Source organism: Leuresthes tenuis, unplaced genomic scaffold, assembly GCF_036924035.1.
Source record: "Leuresthes tenuis unplaced genomic scaffold, fLeuTen1.0.hap1 SCAF_24, whole genome shotgun sequence".
NCBI lineage: Eukaryota > Metazoa > Chordata > Actinopteri > Atheriniformes > Atherinopsidae > Leuresthes > Leuresthes tenuis.
In genome coordinates, this window is record NW_027325378.1 from 13,569,505 (window position 1) to 13,587,096 (window position 17,592).

Sequence of the window (17,592 nt, forward strand, 5' to 3'; positions counted from 1 at the left end):
TCTCTTTTCAGATTTTTGACCGTAGTGGTGTTTCTCCACGGTGTTTTCTGTTTGCTCAAGGTGCTCTTGATTTTTATCGGTGGAACAGCTTCCATTACATTCAAAATTATACACAAATGCCTGCTTTTTAACATCTTCTACGTTTTACAAACATCACACAAAAGGGGATGTACATAACCTCTAACCCGCCAACAATCAACAATGACACCAACCACTCTCAGAATTAGAACCTTCAATTACTGTGTACACAGTAGATTGTAGATCCTAACATTCTATTTCTTTCCAGTATTATAAAGCTTTTTTCACTGTCATTTCAATGTAACCACAAATGACTGAATTCTCATACTGAGGGAGTAACTTAATCTGGAATGCTTGAGATCTCACACACGACTCATGACATGGATATGATCAGCCAGCAGGGTGATAACTAACAAACTTAGCCAAAGATCATTTGATATCATTATAATATTATCACACTGCTTTAAATAATCCCACAAGAATCTAAGCCAATAATTAGATTTGGCCTCATAGTATACGTTCTTGTGACAAATCAACTCACTGATGCCTTAAAAGTATGAGTGGGTGGGAGGAGCATGATCGTTTTCACCTTTCCAATCCTCGCCTTTTTAATTTAAACATATGTATGTACATTTTGCCAATGTTTATTTGAAGTTTCTCCCTAAGTGATTTCAAATTTAGACGGAACATTTCTTTTCCTCATAGTCTTTGACAGCATCACATTTCCAAGGTCTTATATATTAAAAAGTGAGCCGAAGAATAACAGTAACAGATGTTTTTATTTTAACACCTGCACGATCACACTTTGGGGAAAGTTATTTTGGACACACTGCCTTTCAGTTTTTCAATTACAAAATTCACCACGGTCACTGCTGTCTCTGAGAAGAGCGCAGTACACAGGGCTGAGTTTTAGAGAGAGCACAGTTGGAGCTCTCACACCCAGAAAGAATTTCTTTACTTGGAAGAAAAATACACCTCCCAAAGTCAGAGTGGGAGGTTTGGTCACTGTTGAATTCTAAAGAATGAATACATCACTGTCTGACACCATCTGCAAACAGGAGGCAAACTTAACTCTACATACAAAGAATTTGAAAATGATTCCTCCCTCATTTTTGTGACTCCACACTATTGCTATGTACGAATTCATTCAGCTTGAAGACTTTGTCATTTCAAGATTTTATCACCCCAGTTTTCCTATTTCAATTTAAGTTTAGTTTTTTTTTTAACAATGCAAGTCAAACATTTGCTCTTTATCAGTTTGGAATTTCATGTCAAGCAACATCATTAACAGATAATTCATCACTCAGCAGCCAGAAACCCCCATCAGGTTGTTCATGAACATAAGTTTGATCTCTGAGTGGAAATCACGCCAAGTTAAATACTTAGATTTACTTTTAAATCTCTGTACTCTCACCATGGATAAAGCTGATCAGCGATGAGCACTAAACTGCTAAGGTCCGTTTCCCTGTGAAAACAAGCTGTAAAAGTAGCATAAACGATGTAGGCAAGCTTAAAATGTAAAGCATTACGCATTATAATATATATAATAATTATATATATTATATGATCATATCTATAACAATATCTATAATATATGGTGATCTTATTCTTAACACACCCTCCTAGTATCTCAAAGTACACTAGTGAGCATCTCAAAGTATGGTGTTGAGTTGATTTAACAATTTTTTGCCCATATTGATGGTATTTTTATACCAGTAAAGGTGCCCACAAATGTGTTCATTATAAGCCGAATGACCAATTAAATCATGGTAATCAGAGTCAAAGGAGAAAGATTTTCCATCTAGAATTGCCATAAACCAAGATGCAACACAACTAATTCTCCTCCCTCTTCCCACCTTTCCCATTCTTTTTCACTCCAACCCAAACCTTTAAAGCCGTAACATAATGAAGTAGATATATTTTCTGTTCGTAATGTAGTACAAACATAAAATAAGACAAAAAGAGGGAAAGCAAAAAGGGGGAGAGAAATCAATACAGCATGGCAATTTCTGTAAATCCAATCACTCTACTGGGATTACAGTGTCTTTATGGACCAAATCAACAACAATCTCACACAAAGAAACACAAGAGACAGTTACGGTGGTCTGCTCCATGACTGGAGATATTATCCATAGACACAGCCAAGAGTGTACAGGAATTCCAAAAACACATTTACAGCGCGAAGAGAAGAATAATTCCCTATCTATTAGTTTGTTTGGTGGTTTTCAGCAACAAGCTGTGACTCATTTCAGAAGGCATGACACCAGCTAAATAGGCGAGCCCGTTATTTTTAGCTAGCAAGGTGTCATGAAGTAATAGCAGGCTCTGTAGGTGGGGGGAGACTCTTACCAGTAAAAGAAGCAGAACAGTTCCAGTATTTTTCCTAATTTTGTTAAGCTCCATGCACTGCTGCTCCAAATGATGTAAAGTACCACTGTGATTGTCTGGACTTCCTTACATGAGGTGGATCTAAATCTACTTTTGTTTTAGTCTTTGAGGTGTAAAATAAGACCTGTAAATACATTTACAGATTACAATGGAAAGGGTTTCTGGATATGAGGAAACTAAAATATAAGATTAATTAGAAGGAGTACTCACAACGGGATGAGCTAAATTCCCTGTTACAAGTACTAAAGAGATAGAAGTATATAAGATTAGCTATATAGAATTGAATTATATCCATGTGTTGAATGATGGTAAAATACCATATTGGCATCCAATGATAAAAAAAACAAAGAAGTTTACTTGAGTTGCAGTGACTCGCCTTTGTTCATGGATTTGATGGCTCTCTCTAGCTCATCAGACACAACCAAAGCCTCTGGGGACAGCTTAGGTTGGGGGTAACCGTGTCTCAGCAGACATAGTGGTTATCCTCCATCCTCCAGCAGGAAAGTCGGTGGTTTGTTCCCCCCACAGGTCAAAATGCCTTTTTCACTAAAAACCACCACTGATGTGCTCATATGTGATTGTAAAAATGAAGGAAAAGTGCTGGATTCTGTATATAAAGTGCATATATATGTGTGTGTGTGTGTGTATACAATAAGAATATATGATGTATGAATGATTGCGTAAATGGGTGAGAGAAAAACACATTTTAAAGCAATTTGTGGAACCCAAACATGGTTAGAAGTGAGCTAGATGAATGTGGATCATTTTCCATTAAGGTGAATGTAATTATTCTAAGAATTCTGTATAGACTCTTTAATCATGAACAACCTATGAGATAGACAGCTTTTAATGAAACAGTTTAACTGTATTTTAGGGCTTTATGATATCTGAGATGAAATTCTCCTTTTATTGGTCCTGACATGCGAGATGACTATTCATCCTTAACTTCAGAGCAAGGCTTGCCAGCTGGATCGAACATTGTTCACATAGCAGCTGCTTTATGACACGTGTAACATTTAAAAAATTCTCTGTTGTGAAGCCAATCAAAAGCACGAATGAGTGATTATAGCTGAACAACCCTATTGATCCACATGTATTCTTTGTGTCTCATAATTGACATGCAGTGCAGTCTAAACGTATTCGAACACTTTAATGTTTCCCATGTTTAATATTTCAGACCAAATGGATTTAATTAATTCCCTCTTCCCAGCCAACAAAGAATACACCATGGTGACTAAACAAGCACAAGTTGCCGTAATCTTATGCCAGTTAATTTAAAATAAAAGATTGACATTTCCTATTCGTGTGATTGAATACTGAGACTTTTCATCTACCAGTAGATTGAAGCGCTTTGGGTTCGTAAAGCAGCATCAAGTCCTCTTGGGAATGATGTCATACACATGGTAGAACTTTACTTTAGAAGGTTTTCCCATTCTTCGTGTCTGAAAAAGTTAAGATAATCCAGGTCAGATGGATGTCACTGCACAGTTATTTTCAGGTCTCTCCAAACATGCCCTTTTTTTTCCCTTGTTCCTGAGCTGAGTTCATAAGATCCAAAGCATTTAGTTACAAAGTTTTCCCACACAGTTGCCGTATATGTCTGCATCCACCTTTACCTTGATCTTGCCTGGTCTCCCATTCCCTAAGAAAAATATATCCACAGCTCAGTTTGGCAACAGAGATGGTATTAATGAGGTGATGCCCGCAGTGTTTTTTTTTTATACATGCCAGTTAGAATTAAGCTCATGAAGTTCAATCTTTGTTCCATTAAACCGGATGACTTAGCTTCTCGTGATCTCGATCACTGAGGTGCATTTTGGCTTCTGTCTGGTAATTCTATTTTACTAACCTTGTTGAGGAAGTGCTGCGCAGATGATTGTATACAGATGAAAAAAGGAAGTCAGGATCATATCAATAGTCACCATTGGCTTGTTGATCACTTGTCTAAACAAGGCCTCTCATCCCTGATTACCAAATTTGACTGGACAGATAGATCAAGCGAGTTTCTGGGTGGTTCTGAACTTCTTTCAGTTTAAAATGAAGAAGGCATCTGTGTTTATGAGCACAATCACGATACAATTAGTTTTTTTTATCTTTCTAGAGGTCTCTGCTTTGACTCAGTTCTGTCTCACTGGTCTACAAACCTTTGTCTTATTACTCAGACTCAAGGCTTGGATTTCACCCGTGATATCTGATGTGTAATTGCCTTTAGAAAAATTATTACCAATGTATTCAAATAACTTGTGAGAAAGAGCGCGCTATGGACTGAAAAAAAACATTCAGTGTTAGGTTTTCATGGATAAAACAAGGTCAACTTAGCCAATTAATCATGTCATTACTGTAGTTGTTCAAAATTCAGGACCCCATATGGCAACAAAATGAGTAGCGCCACATGTGGAATTCCCAATGTGAAATCAAAGGTGCTGAAAAAACCCTGAAAAACACGTTTTAACCTGGAAGCCATTTGGCCTGAGCCACTACATTGACTCATTACAAACTGACTCAACAGCTGTATCAGAAATTAATGCATGCCAATTGATGTGCTATGGCAGCCATGGTAATTACTGCAAAAAAGAAATCTGTTTCAATTGCTTTGAGACAGCAACAACAATGAGGCTACGTTGCGAACATTATCATGTATCATAAGTGTTTAGATCCCATTTTTCAAGTAAACACCATGTGTTACAGCACGGTCCAAGAAGTCCCACGGGCTCTGTCACTATTTGACATGCCGGCAGAACACGTCTTCGCTCTGCTGCAAGTGTTTGGGATATAAAGGTGTATGTTAAAGCCCCCCCACCCCCACCCCGACAATCCCCAACCAGTAAAGTCATCAAGTCAAAGGCCTCAGCCAAATTGAGGCAAGCACCTACATATTGTGCAAATAATTTATGGCTGATGCAGCGGTTCGTTTGAAATTAAGATGGATACAAGGAGCTTTCCCACGTGTGGCGGTGTCTCATTACACAGTGTGGCCCCGCTCCATGTGTGCAGCATTCCATCTTGACTTGAGATTTGGTTTTTTGAGTTGTACTTATAAATAAATTCAAATTATTTGGGGTATATTGATCTTGAGAGAAGAGAACGATAGCCCCAGGGCCCTCATATGTTGTGCACCGTGGTGTTTGATATCATTATGCAGACACACAACTCCCATCAAACTATTAGAAGAAGATTTTATTTGTGTAAATTTGAAAAAGCTCCGCCATTAGTAACTATCTGCGCTGCTTATCCTGTCATGATAAAACAACTACAACTGAATATCTACTTGTTTTTTTACCGTCTGCCAACAAATCTCAACAACGCTAAAGTTTGTTTGTCAGGTCTAATTTGGCTTGTAGAAACATTGCATCCTTGCTTCTCGGTGTCCTTGGTGTTGTATCTAATAGCTGCTGCCCCCCTCCTTCCTCCTCCTTCCATAAGCCCTCCCCTCTTGTGCCAACACATCAAGAGAAGGCAGCTTGATCAACCCTAATAGGGCCTGGTAATTAGAGTCTTAGCACAGAGCCTGTCTGCATGCAGCTGCTAAGCAGGTTGGGGAAGGACTGCCATACACTTGACAGAGTGGAAAAAAACAATGTAATGTTCAGTATATGGACCAAATTGGCCTGGCAGTGGTAAACACATTCCACTTTAGAAACAATAGTGACACTAATTAGGTAACCAGTGTATCATTTCTGAGTTCAAGTTTTACTTGTTGTCTGAAACTATTGCAAATACTCAGAGAGCCGTCTTGAGATTTCATGGATTCAAATCAAAAAGATCTTCTTCAACAATGGTACAGCCAGCATTATGGAATATGTGGAGAGAGAAACGGTGGCTTTTCTGTGGTTTGTAGTTTCAATATCGCACACAAACACAAAATCAACCGTTAAAAGGAATGTCTAATTGATCTGCTTTTGCCTTAGTCCACTTGAAATCACGTTTCCGTTTTTAGTTTTAATTTTGTCGTTCTATTTCCGTCTGAGTGCACACGTTATCTATTGCACTCACAGACCAGACCCGCGCCCAAGGAACACATTTCTTTAAATGACTAAAATCACGTTCGTGATTCAGGGCTGTTAAGAAAGGTGACATTCTTCAGGCTTCAGACTACGTTTTCGCATGCTACAGTCGAGTTAGAAAAAGTCCTAAAGGCTCCTGTCATGCATTTTAAAAACCAGTCTCTGAAGGGGTGGTTGGAGCACCTTCTGAAAAATAATCCAGGGTCATTTGTTAAAATGCTAAATTCTTTCAAAGGGTGCGACGCAAAAAAATCTTACGAGGCACAGAAAGCTGATTTATGTCTTTGCTTTGTAGAACAGAAATGATAGGAGGAAAGTTTCTACAAAAACTACTCGACGGTCCGAGTTTTGCTCTTAATTATGCTCAGCAGAAGATTTCCAGTCATAGAATTTCTTGCTATGGTGTTGCATCAAACTGAAGGCAACTTGCTTTTCTTTTCATACCTGAGCCAGTGAATCAAGCTGTCATCTGTGTAGACTCCTTCTATGTTCGAGAGGATATTTTTGACCGGGAAGTGCTGGTCATTATTACATTCCTTTACTTGCCACTACACTAGTTATGAAAAGTGTTTGTTTCCTAAATGCATTTATCAAAAACCCATGGAAAGATGAATTCAGTTGAGAGACTGTTCTTTCTTTTTCACTGGACTGTATGTGTTTGGGCCAAACAGATATGGGCCAAAGGTGTCGGAGAATACCCGATCTTTTCCCAGAAAGACATTTGAGACAGTGAGAGACAAATTTCCAAAGAGAGATTTATTATTTCACTATTCATTATTCCCAAAACGGGAAATTATGATGCAATAACATCTGAGTAAGGATGACAAAATGAGCAAAAATGAGAAATGAAACAACCATTAAAGGTATTCTCCAGGCACTGTTTAAATAACTAAGAACTAATTTTCATTGATTATTAAATGTATTCATTTCATGACAATAATCCATTTAAATTGCCTTGAGTGTAGCTACACTTTTGCCTCATTTAGTGTTCTGGGATCCGTGAGTGCACAAATTAGTCCTGTCTCTACTCTTTGCCGAAGCAGCTTGTCATAGCTCCGATGAGGCAGGTGCTGTGCCGCTCTTGTTGCTTTTTTTTCGATAGAGCGATAGAGGAAAACCAGAGGGCTTAGTGTCGAAACCCAGAACACAGAAAGGGCTCATTTGGGCAGATCAACTTTTCTGAGGAGAGCAAAAATCACACATTTTTGGCAATTGAGTCCCAGTAAAATGTTGAGTTGTCAGCTCATCAGCTCTGGTAACTTCAACTTGCTCTCCTGTACTTGCTTTGTATGGTCGTAACGTGGAACATCACTGGGGAAAAATAAGACATGGAAATCAGTTAATCAACAGTGACTACAGCTTTATTATTGCATTGCCTAGACTTTAAAGATGAGCTAAAACAACTCGCTCAATGTCCGAATATAGTTTGCCTTTCATATTAACCAGTTAGATTAAGTGTACTTTACGAAAGACACTGTGCTTAACTGCAAGAGATTGCAGGACGTCGTTATAATTCAACTCAGAATTAAAATAAAACCAAATGAATTCAAATAGTCTGGACTTCATATGTGATAACAACACAATAGTGCGGTGCTTGCACAATTGCAAGTGAGACATACAACACATTCATTACCTTGTGGCCAAGCATGATTAAGTCATACATGATCACAGGCTTTACTGACATGATCTCCTTCTCACCCCTTGTAACTTCTAGTCACGTAATAATATTCTTACCTCTGATGTCACCAGGGGGCCTCTGGAGCTGAAGAGTGATTCATGAAACCTAATTGGACAAAACTAGTTTTCTTTAAGGCCTAAAATCTGTTTCATTTTGGAGTCATTTAAAAAGGTGGCCACAGCACACTGATCAGATTGAATAGCTAATGAGACTGTTATGTCTCGCGGGAAAAAAATTCTCAATGTGGCCAGAGAGGCCGATGCCTTTTGAATTTGAGTTTGTTGGAGCCAGAGTTTTGGGGCCAGCATCTGGCAGCAAATAGTGCAACTACACTCGCATGTCTGCTTATTATCTGACATCAGATAATTATTTACTGTGGGGCTGTATGTTGCAAGTTGGGGTTGAACAGTGGTCATACTGAACAGAAGAGACCAAATTTGAGCTGAGCCTTGTCCCAATATACAGTCACGGGAGAGGAACTGATTGATAATACAGCATAACTACATCAATGAATAAATGGGAATTTTGAACAAATGGTGCACTGCATTTTCAAGGAGCAAATGCATGAAGTCGATTTCAGTTTCACTCATTAGCAATTAAAATAAAAACAACAACGAACACACAAAACAACATGTCAACGTGTCAAAAACCTTTTTTTTTTCAGTGGCTGTGGTCTGGAAAAATGAAAGTCATTACAACAGGTCCTCAAAAGTTTATTGTTTTGTCAGGTGGGGGGAGGTATCTATGTTCTCTCATTGACAATATACTCAAGAAAGGTCATTGGAAATCTGTTTATTTTTGCTGTCTCAAATTATGAGACAAATAAATCAATAAAAAAAAACTCGGAAATGTTGCATGCTTTCATTTCATTTCATTTGGGCAAACTATGCTCATGACCTATGAGTGTCAGGGCTGCATGCACAGCGTTTGCCTTCTGTCGTGTGTCTGATTCGCTGCTTGTGAACGCTCTGACTCTGCTCCCACAATTCAACAGGCAACAAAGGAAGAAAGGAAGAGGCCGTGAGCTACTAAGTGTTAGCAAACCTAGGCTCAAAGATGTCACGTTAATGTCTCATTGTACTCGTCAATATATTCCCGTGTGTCACGAGAAGCAGCAGGTCCGCCTATGTTGGCACTTTGTGCTTTTGTTTTGGCGCAGAGGCAGACCATATGGAAGGTAACGACTATGTTTTCGACATAAAACGCTAACAAAGCTGGCTTAGGTGGTAAGCTAGCATTAGCTTAGCTAATGTTAGCCAACAATCGTCAAGGAGCGAATCTTTCGCAACGTGTTTCTCCAAGACAGAAACCTAAAAGCTCTTGGTTATTTTACCCACCAACACAGTCAGTGGAGACCAGGTAAGAAACCATATCGTGATAATTGCAAAGCATGTTTGGAGATTATAAATCTACTTTTTATTGCGGTTCTGCTAACTGCCATTTATTAGCCCATTAAATAGCCCAGCATCTGTTTAATAGGCAAGCTACGTCGTACAACTTTGTTTCTTCCTGGTGTTGAATTTAAAGTTTATAGGTAAATCAAATAGAAATGTAAACATTTCGGAGTATCGATATTAAAACGAGGAAAGTGGAAAGAGAACAGAGCTCGAGCAGAGCCAAAGGCATGCTCTTGTGTCCGCAGGCCTTTCCAGGTCAGGGCATACCTGGCTCACTTTGGCTTATTTCACGTCGTTTTTGCCAGGCGTTATGTAGCCAAACGTCTGTTTTCTCTGGTAAAGTTATGTGTACATCAGAAGTGTCGACTTCTTGAAGTGAACTGGCTTTGTTTTCCACAGCAGCAAATGAAAGGTGGAGGAGGTGGAACTTGACCCAACCAACAGAGTCACCATTTTCCTGCAAATAATGGTGAGTAATCAGATTGCAGCTGTCTTGATTATCAGGCTACTTTGTTGAGGAGCTCCAAGAGGCAGATTTGTATATATATATACTGCAGTGTTGTGTTGCCAGAACAACCGTAACTGTTTGTTTTTATTTTTATTTTTGTTTTTTTAAGAGATAAGAATGCAATGACAGGACATGGGTTTCATAAAAATAATTTTCTGTGTAACTTGGATGGACGATGTTTTCAGAGTGCCGCATTGTAAATGAAATGGAACGGAAAAGCGCTTTAAAGAGGCAGGGAGATCATGCATTTGATCGTAAATGGAGTCCCCTCTGTTGCACATGATGTCATTGTAAAAGGTTGTTTTGGTGGGCAGGAATGACCTTTCGTACGGGTCCTTAGTACTGAGGAGATGAATAAGTCTCCAGCTTATGACACTCACGCACTGTGTTGTGTTGTACATTACGCTTAGCACCTTGTGCGATATTTTTCTCCCTAAAATCCACACCGTAGCTGTACAAATTAGATTCGGTATGAAATGACTGAACTGGTGGGAGTGACTATGGAGGTGTTGCCATCGTTGTCCTTTTAGTTGTGCATGAATTGTTTTATGTGGTTCGTGGCGAGTAGTGCAGCAGGCCAATAATCTTTAACACACAAGCTGTTTACCTGTGAACACTGTAGAATAAAGTCCAGACTTTCTCTGCTGTCGCTGCTCACACCTGCTCCGCATGGTGGGAGATTCTCTGTTAGAAATGTAAATACTCCAAACTGGCGTCTGTCTAGAATACACTGGATATAAGACATAATGCCAAACGTATCCTGTAGAAATAGCTGAATTCTGTCTAATGATAATATATTGTATCCATAATATAGATGGAGTGTAAAGCAAGTCAGCAGAGTCTTTGCAATTTTATTCATAGAGGGTCCTGACTGACCTTCTAGATTTCTTGCTTTGTAAATGGCAGGATGATATGTACAAGAAATCTTGAGCAAATGTTCTTCACATTTGTGTTCCCAAAGGCAACCCCGTTGGAACATCTTTGGAAAATTTAGAACTGCAGTGCATGTGTCAACAGCTACTAGGACAGGACAAATAAAGAACCGTAGACCTGACTCCGCCTTCTGCCATGAAACATTCGCACAGGTCATAAAGTAAAGATACTGCAAAGAATACACAAGAGTAATGTTGTGTGTTCCAAGCACTGTTGTCTGTGGCCCAACGTTTTTGCAGAGAAAACTACTTTGCAAAACTCTACCACGAAATTTCATCATGAAACACACCTCATGTGCAGGAACAGCGTGTCGTAAGCTGTCCGGGGACAGATAGAAGAGCAGCATTTGTAAATGTCTGCAGAGGCATCTGAAACGACAATGTAATTCAGCACATCACTTGTCATTCAACTTAATAGCTGACGTCACACTATTCACTGAAATAATTTAAAAATCAAAGTAAGGAACGGAAAAGTCACCGAAACACGTTTTTATATCATGAAAATACTTTTTGTAGAGTTTTCCAGGCATTGAAAACTGACATTTTTGCCTACCCTTGCGGTAAAAAAGGCTTAATATGAGACTCTTGGGCTGTTCTGCATACAATTCTTTATCCATTAGTGTTTAGATGAGGAAACTCAGCCTGCACTTAGGAACAAAGTTTGAAAAGTTACATGTATTTCTAAACATGAAAAATTAGCATAGCCTGGATTTTTGTAGAAGTCATAGCCCTAAAATACCAATTATTTCTCAGATAATATGTTAAGAGAACTTAAATGTCCTGTATTGTCTATAGCTTGCAAATGTTCATACTTTCCCTTCTTCAATCTAAATTTACACAAAACCTACAAACAATATTGAAAAGAATGTTTTATCTTTAAATGTCTGTCTTTTGGATATTTGTTCATCATCGCAAAATGTGCACAAACCTCTCGTATTATTAAGTGTTTTTAATCAAACCAAGAATTTATTGTGTGCTTCTGTTTCTGCAGGGTTCCTTGGCTCCACTGTATGCATGACTTATTTGGTGTGGCCTGATGGGAGGACATTGTGGGTAGTACTTTCATCAGGATACCAGGAGAGCCGTCCCATGCCCTCACTTTGGAGGGCCTTTCAGAATGAAGAAGATAAGCCTTAAGACCATCCGCAAGTCCCTAAACATAAAGGGCAAAGAGGAGGGTGATTTTGTCATGCTCCAGCAGCCTTCAGTTACGACAGAGTTTTCTAAGGAGGAATCACTTTTTGGCGGCTGCTACACCAAGGAGCTCTCAGGCTGTGATTTTGCTGGTGAAGACGAGAAAGGGGGCCAGAGTAAGAGTCGCTCAAAGAGCGAGGGCCTGATGGGATCACTAAAGAGGCGGCTGTCTGCCAAGCAGAAGGCAAAAGTAAAAGGCGGCTCTTCTGCTATATGTTCAGTGGATGATGATGACACCTTCTCGTCCTCCTCGGTTCCCATAAGCTGCAATGAGGTGAAGGCCCAGAGACCACTTAGATCGTCATCTTTACGGATACACCATTACAGTCCCTCACCTTGGCCTCTGCGTTCAGTCAACTCCGATGAGGCGTGTATCAAGATGGAAGTAAAGGTCAAAGCCATGGTTCACTCTCCTTCTCCGAGTCCTAACTTAAATGGTGTCCGGAAAGAATTTCAGAATTTCCAGATGGAAGGCCTCTTTCAGGACCAAGCTGAGTCCTTAAAGAATCTCCAGCAACCACAAAATGGGGAGCTGCATCTAAATATTGATGAAAATGACGTGCCTGTGGTGCTGGGGTTGACACCCCAGGACTATATCCAGTACACAATGCCTTTAGATGAGGGAATGTACCCGGAAGGGTCCCACTCCTACGTAGACAGCTCTACGCCCATGGAAGTGGTGACAGAGGCTGACAGTGGGTCCCTCCACGCAGAGCAGGGGCCAGAAGAACATGAACTGGTTAGTGGGATGTCTCTGGATCCCTTCATGGAAACCTCACTTAATAGTATTCTTATTGGTTCTGCTGGTATGATGCTCCAAAGCTCCAGAGTAGAGGTCCCACCTCCCCTTTCCCCACTCCTGCCACCCATGACAAGTAATGGGCATATTCCTAGGACTTTTTCAGGCTTCAGCTCCTCAGATAGCCATGTAGCTGAGAGAGTAAGACACCACCTCAACTTTGACCCCAATTCAGCTCCTGGGGTCAGTCGGGTATATGACTCAGTCCAGAGCAGCGGGCCCATGGTCGTGACCAGCCTGACGGAGGAGCTTAAGAAGCTTGCAAGGCAGGGCTGGTACTGGGGTCCCATCACAAGATGGGAGGCAGAGGAAAAGCTGGTGAACTTGGCCGACGGTTCATTCCTGGTCAGAGACAGCTCAGATGACCGGTACCTGCTCAGCCTGAGTTTCAGGTCACAGGGGAAAACTCTCCACACCCGCATTGAACACTCCAATGGACGCTTCAGCTTCTATGAACAGCCTGATGTGGAGGGACACACTTCAATTGTTGATTTAATTGAACACTCTATCAAAGACTCAGAGAATGGAGCTTTTTGTTATTCCAGGTCTCGCCTACCAGGGTCTGCAACTTACCCCGTCAGACTAACCAACCCAGTATCTCGGTTTATGCAAGTACGCTCCCTGCAGTATCTTTGCCGCTTTGTCATTAGGCAATACACAAGAATAGACCTGATCCAAAAACTGCCCTTACCCAACAAGATGAAAGATTATCTGCAGGAGAAGCACTACTGAGGACACGCAGACAGGACAGTGGTAGCAATTTGCACTTTTGCGTTCAGTTAAGAGATTTAAACAAGGTTTACAAACAACCTCAGTTTTGAGACGATTGGTTCTGGTGGCTCTTTATTTGTCTCTAGGTGACCCTGTCACTGTTCAGTCCTCCATTCCACTGTTCTGGGATTTTTTTTTTGCTGGTTTTTAGAAGGCTCTGCTTCCAGAATTATAGACCAGCACATAATCAGTTGCAAAAAAGACAACAACAGAAGTGTACAGCCAGGTAATCCAAGTTGGATCCATTAAGTGCAGACATCAGGTGCTTGTGATCTTAACTGTGCAGTAAAGCAGATTTTCCTAAACAAACTATCTGCATTAAAGTTGGGCCAGTTGGAAGAATAAAAATTCCATTCTGAATTTGAAAAGTAAGTAGTGTTTGCATCCACAAAATTGTACATTTCAGATATGATTTCAAGACGGAAAGGTATTGCTATATCTGATTTCGAAGTCTACGGAGACTGACCAATTTTGAACATCCTTTGCATTTTAATATTCTCAATGTCGCTATCTTTTCCAACGTGATCAGACTGCAAAGTCAGAAATGCTACGGTCATACTTTCCAATTGGAGGACAAAAGTAAGGCTTGATATATCCGGTGATAGCTAACCTGCTTTTGTTGTTTTCCTGATACATGTATTTTTATCCTTTGGTATTAGAACGGTGCTGACTTCTTTTGAATGTCATCTTTGTGACTTGTAGCTGTACTAGTGTACAAATATGGACATGAAAAAAACAGTTATTGTTCTTTTTTTTTTTTTCTTTTTTTTGGTTAAAAAGTTCGTTCACTAACCAAAGCATAACCAAAGCATCGTGTCAAACCGTGAGCTGAAGAATAACGATATTAGCGCAAATGTGTTTTTAAAAGATGTCCAAAATTTGCTAGTCTCTCTGAGGCCTCTTAACAGTTTGCTCAGAGGAATAGTTTTAAATTGTATGGCTGAATTAACTCGTTATCCATTGTATAAGCCTAAAGGTACTGATAATGCTGGATTTTAATCTTGTGCTGTTTGTAGAAATGGCATCAACTTTATGTATAAACCTCTTCGAACTGCGTTAACATTGAAGTCGAAATGTTCTGCATTGGGAATGTTACAAAATCTGCACCTCAGCTCAGGCCCGATCTGTCTATCTTGTTGTCTGCATGTAGTAAAGGCTTTAGGACTGCGTAGAGTAACTGAATGAGGAAAGATGTCAAGGCAAAGGGGGAGGGGGGGTTTGGTTGTGACGTTGAAGTGCAACTCTTGAGTCAAAAGGTTGCTAAGTGCAGAGCTGCATTTACCTTTGGCAGTCAGTGTAGACCGAACATTGCCCTTAGTTACCCTGAAACTGCAGGATGCGCCTCTTGTCTGTCGAGCTAAGTCCTTATATAGGGATAGCTGTTACTTAATGCCTGCAAACAGCTGGACCCGCATGAAAGAAATCCAGAAGATGCTACCAGCTTAGGTAAACAGATTTGGGAAAGCCTGAATCGAGGAGTTTTCTCCATCTCAGTGATGTCAGGGTCAAAGCCAATGTCAACGTTTGTGTCGTATGGGTTTTAAGGACATGTTTTTGTTTTGTTTTCTTTTTAAAAGCATGCTTTGTTTTCCCTTCACCTGCTTTTCCACACTGTCCTCAGTCTCCACAGAGCCGCACTACCCCCACGTGTTGTCTCTCTACTGGGCCTTTGGTCCCGAAGGAAAGGGAAGAGCACACAGTATGCTACGCAAGTGCTTTATACGGATACTTGACAGGGAATTGTGTTTTCGCATTATGAATGAACTCTCCTTTCAGACATCGGTGTCCTTTTGAAAAGTATTTGGAAGAAGAAGGAAAAAAAAGTGGTCTTGGGCAACTTTGGTAGGATTGTTTAAAGAATAGTTGTAGTCGTAGTTAGGTGGAAGTATCGGTGTCCGAGGGAGTTACTATGAATTTAGCACAGCAGAATTAGATAGGAACTAAGAATGGTGTTGCATGTTTAAAGACTTGAGCATTTAAAAGCTTTGAGTTGTATAGGAATGAAGGATTTAAGTTGTGTGTAGAGAGTTGTTTTTATGTCACAAACACGAGCTGGACATTCTATGTACAAGAAATGTATTGTTCCTTTTTAGAGTTTTTTTTTTTTTTTTGTGTGTGATACGTTTGTTTTTTTGATGACGTTTGCCATCTGGGGGATGGGGCTGTACAAAAGGAATGTACCCTTGGTTGAGGTATCCTTTTTTATCTGCTTGCAGACCAGTTTCAGAAAAAAAAAAAAAAAAAAAAAGCACGGGGAACACAACTAAGACATTCACACCTTATTTGCACTTGAACATTCGTGACATGCTCGGATCCTCTCCCGACCGCAGTCGTCCCTCAGATGGCGGCTAATCGAACTAAAGTCACGCATTTTGTCCTCGCGCATTCTTATGACTGTAAGCTTAAACCGAGATTGTTTCGTTTCCTGTCATATCTGTGGGATTTTAAGGGTAAGGCACCAGCATCGTTTCAAAGCCTTGGCTCATGCTAATTGTCTGTCAAGGTGTGGGATCATGGCAAGAATGTGGATGTACATTTGTTTTTTCTTTCACACTTATTTTTTTTGTGTGTGGATGTGTTTCAGTTGAAATGTGAACATAAAAATTCTCTTTTTTTTTTAAATACAATGTTCTTTTAATAGTATTTCCTTTTTTTTTGTTCGTTTGTTTCATTGGATTTTGACGAGCCGAAGCCTGAGTTCTCGAAAATTCGAGTTCTTGTTATAAAGCATTGCCTTCAACGTTCGGTTCCAGAGGTTGACGCTTGTTCAGACTGCCGAAGCATTTCGAGTAATGGCCGCTGTAAAGCACTTAACAAGCTCCAACTTTCTTTTGTGCATCTCGGTGAGTGAAGGTAATTGTTTACAACATTACGTTTGGACGTGTCCCTCCTTTTTCGTTTACCCGCTCTCACACGAACATCTTGGTACAATTAGAAGATTTCCTTTTTTGTCTTTTTTTTTGTTTTTTTTTACACATTTGTGCTGCTTATTGATATGATTGCCTTTCTTTGTATTTAACAATGGGAAATAGAATGTCACCAACGTAGATGTATGTACACATAATGACTTTGGTTATCATCTTGGGAGAGCAAAAGCAGTTTTGTTAACAACTGCAGTCGGTTAAAAGAGAATTCGTAGCGATTAGTAGAACCTCTGTAGAATTACCAGTTCGCTCCAGTTTACATTGGTTGTCAACTTTCCAAATGGATGTTTTGTTTTGTTTTTGTATTTTTTTTTTTTTTGGAAAAAATCAAGTGATTTATTGCACATTTTGGATACAGTTCAAGAGTGTTTTTGTATCTGCCAATTATAAATTATAAATAAAACTATATTCTAAAAAAAAAAAAAAAGGTGTGAAGAATCATCTACTTTTATATCGACTTCTATGTATGTATGTTCCAACCTCCACGTTTGTGTCTTAGCGCACTTTGGTTGCAGCGGTGCACCCGTAAAGAGCCAGATCATGATTGTTAAAGAGACTCTGTCTGCAGTGAGAACATATTGGCAGCTAATCCCACAGCTCTGGTTTGCCTGAATTACAGAGACAATCTGGGTGGTCTTTAAATACAACAGAGCGAAGCGGAGTCACTGGGGAAAGATTAGCTGCAATGCTACCGTCCTTGCTTTAACTTGACTTTTAAGTTGACTCTGGAGAAATACGGAGCAAGGTTTTTCCCTCTTGTAAAGGGAGAAGAGAAGGTGGAAGTGGGGTGGTGGTGGTGGGGGGAATGGTGCAAGATTTGGACTTGGATTTAGTGCAGCACGTCTCGCATGGTGATGAGGAGGTAGACTTTGTTAACTGCTTTGTCTGACAGGCCTCTCCAGGCATCTGAGGTGAAGATACACAGCTGTTTACTCTCTCTGCCCCGTTAAGTATGATTTATTCATGGCACGCACCCGTG

General features: G+C 40.0%; 1 protein-coding gene across 1 annotated transcript; it reads left to right on the plus strand.

The window, feature by feature from the left end:
* Window positions 1–9,884: 9,884 nt before the first annotated feature.
* Window positions 9,885–16,650, plus strand: socs6a (suppressor of cytokine signaling 6a). The gene is made up of 2 exons (XM_072378363.1): window positions 9,885–9,954; window positions 11,917–16,650. The coding sequence occupies exon 2, from the start codon at window positions 12,043–12,045 to the stop codon at window positions 13,648–13,650; it is 1,608 nt and encodes a 535-aa protein (XP_072234464.1). The 5' UTR covers window positions 9,885–9,954; window positions 11,917–12,042; the 3' UTR covers window positions 13,651–16,650.
* Window positions 16,651–17,592: the final 942 nt, after the last annotated feature.

Excerpts from the sequence above, each read along its gene's own strand:
- socs6a (XM_072378363.1), top strand. The coding sequence starts at position 12,043 with ATGAAGAAGATAAGCCTTAAGACCATCCGCAAGTCCCTAAACATAAAG.